This window comes from Rhinopithecus bieti, unplaced genomic scaffold, assembly GCF_001698545.2.
Source record: "Rhinopithecus bieti isolate Rb0 unplaced genomic scaffold, ASM169854v2 scaffold_22745, whole genome shotgun sequence".
Classification (NCBI taxonomy): Eukaryota; Metazoa; Chordata; class Mammalia; order Primates; family Cercopithecidae; genus Rhinopithecus; species Rhinopithecus bieti.
Window position 1 is genome coordinate 756313 of NW_016810815.1, and position 10231 is coordinate 766543.

Sequence of the window (10231 nt, forward strand, 5' to 3'; positions counted from 1 at the left end):
CGGATCTCAGCTCACTGCAAGCTCCGCCTCCCGGGTTCCCGCCATTCTCCTGCCTCAGCCTCCCGAGTAGCTGGGACTACAGGCACCGCCACCTCGCCCGGCTAGTTTTTTTTGTATTTTTTTTTTTTAGTAGAGATGGGGTTTCACCGTGTTAGCCAGGATGGTCTCGATCTCCTGACCTCGTGATCTGCCCGTCTCGGCCTCCCAAAGTGCTGGGATTACAGGCTTGAGCCACCGCACCCGGCCCAAAAAGGTTTCTAACAGTCCAACCTTTTCACACTTATCAGGGGCTTTATGTTTCTCTGGTTTGGCCTCTCATCTTTTTTTTTTTTAAAGACAGGGTGTCTCTCTGTCACCCAGGCTGGAGTGCAGTGGTGTCACCATGGCTCCCTGTAGCCTTGACCTCCTGGACTCAGTTGATTCTCTTGCCTCAGCTTCTTGAGTAGCTGGGACTATAGGCGCATGCCACCATGGCTGACTAATTTTTTTGTATTTTTTGTAGAGATGGGGTTTCACCATTTTACCCAGGCTGGTCTTGAACTCCTGAACTCAAGTGATCTCCTGCCTCAGCCTCTCCCAAAATGCTGGGATAACAGGTGTGAACCCAGTCCCATATTTATACTGAGAGAAAAGAGCTCAACACATATCTTGCATCTGTTCCGTCCACAGACCTGCCCCACTGTCTAGGGCTGGGAGAAGTAATAAGGAAACTGAACACACGCGTGTAAAACATGGTACATTCCCACTTTGGGATATACCAACGTAAAATGTTGCCTGAGGACTATGGGATATAAATCCTTCTAGACACCTTTCTAGGAAATCATATATAGATTGGTACTTTTATTTTTAAAAATGGTATCAGACTAGACGTAGTGTTTTATAAACTGCCCATTTCCCCCCTTCACATGGCTTGGGCAGCTTTCCACACCAATACATGTAGATCAACAACATCACTGTTGGTGGCTACACTATAGTGTATTCCTTGGTATAGATGTATTAGAACTTACTTATAAATCCCTTCTTAAAAGGAAAGGTTCCTTTTAAACTCATTGTTTTTAAGAACACTTCATATCCAAAGATAAAACCAGCTGGTCTGTTCACAGACAGTGGAAACCAGGATTGAGAACCATTACCCAGTAGTTCCCTGCGGGTCCTGCTTGCTATTTCTTTGATCTCCATGCGAGACAGGGACAAGGAGTGCGTGACAGGAATGGCAGCGAGGCCCACACTGATGGGAGTGGGTGGGGTGATGACCTTGGAGACTAAGGGCGACTTCAGAGGTCGCTCGATGCTTCTGCCCACGAGGTTTCTAAGTGGAATCTTGTACAGATTTTTTGATTGAATTTCACCTGAAATGTGATTTCAAAAAGAACATCAGAACTTTAAGAAAAGCTCATATTATTTACAAGAGAGTAATCTCTTGTTCCTTAACATAGCATGAAGGAAGACTTTATATCACACACTGATCTGTAATGTCCCACTGGGAGGGCTGGCCGGGAGCACTAATTTGAGGGTGCCTGATGGCTCTGCATTTTCTAAAGTATTTTCATGTGTAAATTAGGTAAAATGCACTCGTGACTGCACAGGAAAAAAGACTAGACAAGAAAAGCAAAAAGCTGCCCTGCTTGGGGAATTCTGTGCTTTATCTTAACTGTGTGCCGTAAGACGAGTGATGTGGTAAGAATTTATGAAAAGCGCTGTGTTCAAAGCAATGAGGTAACCACAGCAGAGGCCTCTGGGGTTCGCAGGCAAAGCCAGATAGAGTGAAAGACTGCATGTGCTAAGGAATGTCTAGGCTTGATGACTCTATTCTTTTAGCTATCAAAACCCACTACTGTTAACAGCCCTGAAGGAAAAATAACTGCTGTTGCAAGTTGGAAACTCTATTGCCTTTAACTCCCTTCTTCCCGCTGAAACATTCTTTTTTTTTTGAGAGAAGGTCTGGTTCTGTTGCTCAGGCTGGAGTGCAATGATGCAATCATGACTTACTGCAGTCTTGACCTCCCAGGCTCAAGTGAACCTCCACCTCAGCCTCCTGAGTAGCTGGGACCACAGGTGCATGCCATGACAGCCAGCTAATTTACTTTTGGTTTTTGTAGAGACAGAGTCTCACTCTGTTGCCCAGGCCAGAGTGCAGAGGTGCAATCCCGGCTCAGTGCAGCCTTGACCTCCGGTGCTCAGGTGATCCTCCCACCTCAGCCTCCCAAGTAGCTGGGACTACAGGCACCCAGCTAGTTTTTGTATTTTTTTTTTTTTAGAGACAGGGTTTTGCCATGTTGCCCAGCTGGTCTTAAACTCCTGGGCTCAAGCGATCCATCTGCCTCAGCCCACCAAAGTGCTGAGATTACATGTGTGAGCCACAGTGCCTAGCCCAGTTTGTTTGTTTATTTATTTATTTTTACAATGGAGTTTCGTTGTTATCACAAGGTTTTTTAAGAACACAACCAATGTATTCGGACTGCAAGATTTCTTTGTTTTTTTTTTTTAGACGGAGTCTCGTTGCCCAGGCTGGAGTGCAATGGCACGATCTCGGCTCACGGCAACCTCCGCCTCCCAGGTTCAAGCGATTCTCCTGCCTCAGCCTCCCGAGTAGCTGGGAATACAGGCGCCCGCCACCACACCCGGCTAATTTTGTATTTTAGTAGAGATGGGGTTTCACCATGTTGGTCAGGCTGGTCTTGAACTCCTGGCCTCAGGTGATCCGCCCGCCTCGGCTTCCCAAAGTGCTGGGATTGTAGGCGTGAGCCACCGCACTTGGCCGGTTTCTTTTTTTAATGGCTTTACATAGTAACTTCTTTAAGCAGTAATCACATGTAGATATTAGACAATGAACTAGAGAAATTAGAGTGGATTACAAATATTAATCAAACAGTAACACTCGGACTTCACCTTCCCCCAGGGAAGAAGGAAATACTGGAGTGTCTCGGCCCGTGGGTGTCTGAGGAGAGTTGCCGGCACTGGCCCCCTTGGAGCTGCCTCCAGATGAGACCTCATTCACAGCTGCAGTTGCTGTGAAGTATATATCCGACTAGAAAGAAAGAGAGAGCATTACCAGGCTGCCTGGTGTTCTAGGCCTTGCATCCACTGGCCCTCCTGCCATCACTGCAAACCCTCCAACGGGTCCCCATCCTTGGAGCATGCAGAGAAGTGTGGGATGCCGGGGCGAGGGATGGAGGGAGCCTTCCGGAGGAAAGCCCAGTGTGGCTAGTTACACTTTTCCTGAGTATTCCACTCCCCGCCACTTTTCCTCATCTATTTGTTGATCCACAATAGAAAATAGTCAATGTTCCACCACACATCTTCTGCAATCACAAACACAGCACACACTTCCCTAACAGGAATCTCAGGCACCTGGAGTGTTAGAATGGGAAAGATCTTAGGGATTCGGTTAGGCCCATTTGGCAGATGGGGAAACGGATTATTCATTCACTGATCCAGCAGATACTCAGGCACACCCGTGATGCGCCGGCGCTGGTGCTGACAGCAGTGGTGTGCTGGATGTGATTTATGAGATCCAATTTTCAGGAATTTTGCAAACTGGCTGTTAAACACACATGATTAAAAATAAAATTATACAAACCTAAATAAACAAAGGCCCTAAATATCCAAATTCAACCATTCCTAATTATTTGACTGTGCTTACTATTACATCTGCTCTGGAGTTATTGACACCAACAGTGTCTGTGGGGCTTGGGGGAGAGATACTGCACCATGGGGGATAACGCACATCTCCCCAACACCACCTGCAGTGGCGTCTCACTGGGAACTTGAAATCAATCATAGAGGGACTCTTTACACCATGGAATCCAGCGAGGACTATCAGTTCCACTTTGATTTGTTGTTTTGTTGATTGTCTATACTTACAGTGATGCAGAAAGTACTAGAAATGAACAAGAAATGTGGAAGTGTGTTTAGTCTGGTACAGAAGCTGAAGTTTCATTTTAATGACTATAAGTTGTATGAGGTTGAAAAATAGTTTTATAGCAGATTACCTATCAGATTAAAATTGGAAAAAAATGAGTGGATTGAGATATAACTCCAAGTGTAAAATAATGGTTGAAATGCAACTGTAGACTGGCTATGGATATAAGAATTCAGCAAATATTAACAAAAGCATTTTGTAAGAACCAATTGGCTAAGTGGATTTTTATGATAAACAGCATTGTATATTTACTATTTGTAAATTGTAAGCTATTTACAATGAATGTACACACATATAATACATACATGCACATATGTACACATATCATACATATATGCACATGTGTGCACACACGTTTTCCAGAGCACTGGGGGACAGAAGCACTGAGCACACCACTGGTGCTATGATAGTGAGTAAGAGAGCATGGCCCCTGCTCTCACAGAACCATCAGGGCAGCAGCAAAGATGAACAAATAAGCAGTCACCTACCACCAAATGTGATGGATGTCAGGACCAGGGAAGGGAACAGGGGACACAGCGGGGGAGCCAGCCCAGTCTGGCAGGGCTGGGGAGGACTTTCTGGGCCTGACTCAGGGGAGGGGACTAGAACAAGAACCCCCAGATTATGTGCCAGTGACAAAAGACATCTTGGAAGGCATCTTTGTTCCTGTATCCCTCCGTTTTGCCCTAGCTCTTGGTTATAAGGCATGGATTAATCAATTAGCCATGTTTCATAGGCTATGAATTCAAATTGAGGACAGAGGGTGGGAAAGGAAGAAAGATTGCAAGCTCTGACTTTTCTAGACTTGGACTGTCCTCCAGGGCAGCAGTGACATGAATAACTGACCCAGTCTCTGATCAGGGATATCTCTTTTCAGCTAAGTGCTCCCCAGCGGCCACCAGCACTGAATGACTATTAACAAAGCTGAGGAGTGTTCTGAAAGCCCACAGAAATCACACATGAAAACCCAACAGATCAGTCTGGTTTCAGGCTTTCCATCTCACGCTGGCATTCTGACACAGGTCTTCATCAGCCTAACTTGACAAGAGGCGGCTTCTGTGCTCACCTGAAATCCCACAGTGCTGGGGCCTGCCAAACCGCTCAGAGAGAAAATCCCAGTCCTACTCACCCTGGAGGCCACGAGCTGCAGCTGTGGCACGACTGCGGTGTGGACCAGGTTCCCGTTCACCACCAGGCGGATCTCCATGGAGTCGGTGGTGAAGGCCAGGAGATACGGGAAAGCACAGACTGCAAGGGAACGGGAGTGTCACCTCTCGGTTGCTAGCTTGGTGGCTGCGGACGGGCTGTGACTGTCTCATAGTCACGCTCACTTCTCTAGAAACTTCCATCTCTCATTCCTCTGGCTGCTTTTCTCCTTCCTTCACATGTGCACGTCACCCTGATCGTAAGGTAGCCTTGGCTCCCAAGATAGCCTCCCCTCGGTTGCCACACTCCGCCTCCCAGGAGGTGTGCACTGTCACCATGCTTGCTGCCATTTTCCCCTATGGAAACCCCATTGCCTGATCTTCCAGTGAGGCAGCTCACTTGCCAAAGTCCTGTGGGGAGTCCCTTCTGTTGTTCAGATACCAGCCTGACATTCTCTCTGCAGGCCCAGGCCATTCTGCCTGGGACACTTCCCTTTCGTCGCTCTTCAAGGCCCAGCCCTGGAGGAGACCTCAGTGCTCCTCACTCCTCCCCGTGCTCCTCCCGCTGCGCGTCTGAGCAGGGGCCGCATCTTATTCCTCCCTGGCCCTCACAGTGTCCCTTGGGATCAATGGGTTTGCTGAGTTATCTGTTAAGGGCTGGCCCCTCTGCTTGAAATGATTTGAATGACACACTGGCTTCCAGGTGCTGTGCCTGCCCTGGCTGCCCTGTGGCACACCTCTTTCTTCCTGGCACTTCGTGTCGTTCCCTTCGTCGCATTGGCTCTCTCTGCACTCTTTCCATGGATGAGCTCATCTGCTCTCCTGGCTTTCCTGGTGACTCTGCCGATCACATCTATTCCGCTGGCCATGACTTTCAAGCCCCTCCAGCAACGTGGTTCAAAACCTCCCTTTCCTGCCTACCAGATCTAATCTGTCATCAAGTCTGACTGGTTCTCCCAGGACCTTAGATCGGTCCCTCTGCCCTCCTCTCAAAATACTGTCCTGTGGACCTGTTAGCACATAGTTTTATTGTGAGGACAAAAGAATGAACTGGAACATTCTTGGCTCTTATCTGACTCCCAAAAGGCAATGGCCAGTTGTGGATCTTGAATTACAAACACAAAGCATCATTGCTCACGTCCTGACATTTTAGTGGCAGGCAGATACCTGAGTTTCTATGAAACATACACCAAAGGCGCTAAAAGCAGTGTGCTTCTCCCTGAGGTCAGTCAGCATTTTGAGGCTGGAGACCTTGAATTTTAGAAAAAGGAAAGTGAGGCCCAGAAATGAACTGAGGTGCTGAAACGATAACCAAGTACTGAAAAATGACATTTAATTGCTCTCAAATGCATACATGCTCAGGCACTGAGAGAAACTAGGAGGAACAGTAGAAGACAATAGTCCCAAAAGGGGAACAGAAAGCAAAAAAAATGAAAAAGAAAAAGAACGCTCTGAACACTAATCATACGCATGTAATTTATGGCAATTTCGCAGTAAGCCAGTGATTTGCTTACATAGGATTTGCTTACAACAGTTCAGACATATCTATGAAGGGGGAAAGCGTTATGATAAAGATTTTTCTTACCAATTGCACAGGGAGCCTGGTTCCAACAGAACTGGAAATCTGACGCAGAGGGTTGAACCAAAAAAGAGCCACCATTAAAGGGGCAAACCTTTTTATAGATGCAACTGTCTGCAATGAAAACAACAGCAAATCATTTTTGTTAGAGACAACACTTAGATGACTGTAATTAAATAAATGATAAACAGGCAACAATAATAGTATCCTATCTGCTAGTTCTTTATAAATAGCCAGTATGAATACCGCCAAGATGCTGGATACTTAGGGTCAAAGGCCTAAGTATCTGAGCCATCTGAGCCAGAATAATATTACTACTACAAGTAATAAGAGCTGCTGTTCTGGGAGAATTTACTATGTGCCAGACACTGAGCTTTAAAGCCATTATCCCATTTAATCTGTAGAAAGTAGAAAGATTATCCCATTTAATCTTCACAAAGTAGATACCATTATTACACTCACTTTACAGATGAGAAAATTGAGGTTAGGAGAGGCGAAGTAGTTTGTTCAAAGTCTCACAAGTACTGTGTGGGGGAAGCAGGGTTTGGACACAGGTCTGCGTGACTGCAGAGCCCGTGTGCTTCATGCCTGTGCCCTACTGTCTCCCACACTCGTGAACGGTCAAGAAAGGACACCTGACGGCAGCCCCTGGGTGGAGAATGCCCTCCTGCAAGGCGGATCACACCTTGAGCCTCATTCAGGACAAGGGTGGTGGGAGCCAGATACCCCCCGCAAACATTTTATTATTATTCAAGAGGACTTGAAGCCACATGCTTGTATCCTCTTGCTGAACCTCAACCAGTACTAGATTAAGACAAGGTTCATTCAAGTACATTGTTCCTGGCCTGCTGCAAGCTCTAAAAACAAGTCCATGGGGTTCAGACCCTCTTAGAGTGAGAAAGTCCATGGAGAAACAAAGGCCCCATTTATTACAGAAGTTCATCGCATTTTAAAAATTTAAATTAAAAAAAATTTTTTTTTTTAGAGACAGAGTCTTGTTCTGTCACACAGGCTGGAGTGCAGTGGCGTGATTACAGCTGATCGCAGCCTCCCCATCCCAGGCTAGAGTGAGCCTCCTACTTTAAATCCCCCAGTAGCTGGGACTACAGGTGCACACTGGCACGTCCAGCTATTTTTTTTTTTTTTCAGTAGAGACAAGTTCTCGCTATGTTGCCTAGGCTGGTCCAACTCCTGAGCTCAAGCAATCTTCTCGCCTCAGCCTCCCAAACCATCATGTTTTAGCCATGCATTTCTTTCTCAATGAAAGACTGAGTTATTATTATTATTATTATTATTATTATTATTTTTGAGACGGAGTCTTGCTCTGTCGCCCGGACTTGAGTGCAGTGTCTAGATCTCAGCTCACTGCAACCTCCACCTCCCAGGTTCAAGTGATTCTCCTACCTCAGCCTCCCAAGTAGCTGGGATTACAGGCACCCACCACCATGCCCAGCTAGTTTTTGCATTTTTTGTAGAGGCAGGGTTTATCCATTTGGCCAGGCTGATGTTGAACTCCTGAACCCTCAAGTGATCCACCCGCCTCTGCCTCCCAAAGTGCTGGGATTACAGGCGTGAGCCACCATGTCCGGCCTGAATTTTTATTAACATCATGAAGAATGGATGTTAACAAATATCTGATTGTTAATTATTGACACACAACAACAGGGATGACTCAGACATAATACTGAGTAAAAAAAAGAAAAGCTAGATATTTGAGTACATACTGTATAATTTCATTCGTTTAAATGTTTAGAGCTGTCTACAGAGGGTAGAGGTAAAGATGGTAGTGTTACTCTGAGAAGATAATGACATGTAAGAACAGTATCTTGGATTCTGCTAATGCATTTTAGTTCACAAAGTGAACTAAAATGTAGCGTCCCCACCTACATTTTAGAATCACATTTCTAATTTCCAAAAAAAAAAGGAAGAAAACATGATATAATTAGCAACTTGATGAGTCAGCAGATATAGTGTTTTGTTGCAATTGGGTCTTGGCTGCATTAGTATGTTTACTGTTTGAAAAATGATGAAACCTAGTCGGCCGCGGTGGCTCATGCCGGTAATCCCAGCACTTTGGGAGGCCGAGGCGGGCAGATCACGAGGTCAGGAGATGGAGACCATCCTGGCTAACACGGTGAAACCCCATCTCTACTAAAATACAAAAAACTAGCCGGGTGAGGTGGCGGGCACCTGTAGTCCCAGCTACTCGGGAGGCTGAGGCAGGAGAATGGCATGAACCTGGGAGGCAGAGCTTGCAGTGAGCCGAGATCATGCCACTGCACTCCAGCCTGGGCGATAGAGCAAGACTCTGTCTCAAAAAAAAAAGAAAAATAATGAAACCTATTTTAAATTATTAAAAATAACAGCTTTACTGAGATCATTTATAGACCACAAAATTCATCCATTAAAAATGCACAATTCGGGCGGGCGCGGTGGCTCTCACCTGTAATCCCAGCACTTTGAGAGGCTGAGGTGGGCAGATCACGAGGTCAGGAGATTGAGACCATCCTGGCCAACATGGTGAAACCCTGTCTCTACTAAAAATACAAAAATTAGCTGGGCACAGTGGCATGTGCCTTTAATCCCAGCTACTCAGGAGGCTGAGGCAGAAGAATTGCTTGAACCCAGGAGGTGGAGGTTGCGGTGAGCCGAGATCGCGCCACTGCACTCCAGCCTGGCGACAAAGCTAGACTCTGTCTCAAAAAAATACAATAAAGGGAGGGGGGAGGAGGGAGGGATTGCATTGGGGAGTTATACATGATATAAATGATGAATTGATGGGTGCTGACGAGTTGATGGGTGCAGCACACCAACATGGCATAAGTATACATATGTAACAAACCTGCACGTTATGCACATGTACCCTAGAACTTAAAGTATAAAAAAAAAAAAAATACAATAAAAATAAAATAAAATAAAATGTACAATTCAGTGAATTTTAGTATATTTACAGAGTTGTCCAACATCACCATGATCTAATTTTAGAACTCTCATCACCGTAAAATGAAACCTCACTCCCCATTTCTTCCCCTAGCCCTGGTCAATCAACCACTTATTTGCTTCTGTATCTGTGGATCTGCCTTTTCCGGACATTTCATATAAATGGCATCATGCAACACGTGGCCTTTTGTGTCTGGCTTCTTGCACTGAGCACAATGTTTTTGAGGCTCATCTATGTGTCAGTGCATCATTCCTTTTTATGGCCAAATAATATTCCACTGTATGAATAGCCTACATTTTGTTGATCTACTTACCATTTGATGGGCATTTAGGTTGTTTCTACTTTTTTGCTATTGTTAATGAAGATGCTATGAACATTCCTGTACAAGTCTGTGTGGATATATGTTCATTTCTCTTGTATAGATTGCTGGTTTTATGTAAGTCACATGATTTTATTTTATTCAGAATGTTATTTACCGTTAAATACTTTGTATCTATATCTACATCTTCATGAGCTTTGTTATTTTTTTGTGTTTTGTTGTAGAATATTTGAGGAAAATGAAAACATAAAGAAGAAAATTTTAAAATCATCTGCAACCCTATGTCCCAGAGAGAAATACTGATATATATATATATATATATATA

At 45.1% G+C, this 10231-nt stretch overlaps 1 protein-coding gene across 6 annotated transcripts in view; it reads right to left on the minus strand.

The window, feature by feature from the left end:
- Positions 1-505: 505 nt before the first annotated feature.
- The window catches only part of GARNL3 (GTPase activating Rap/RanGAP domain like 3), a 176092-nt gene continuing 166366 nt past the window's right edge, over positions 506-10231 (minus strand). For all 6 annotated transcript variants that reach the window (XM_017892904.1, XM_017892907.1, XM_017892905.1 and 3 more), the window contains 4 exons: positions 6653-6760; positions 5052-5170; positions 2890-3028; positions 506-1349 (listed from right to left, as the gene is read on the minus strand). In XM_017892904.1, coding sequence (XP_017748393.1) covers positions 997-1349; positions 2890-3028; positions 5052-5170; positions 6653-6760 — 719 coding nt within the window. In that variant the 3' untranslated portion in view covers positions 506-996. The remainder of the gene's footprint in view (positions 1350-2889; positions 3029-5051; positions 5171-6652; positions 6761-10231) is intronic.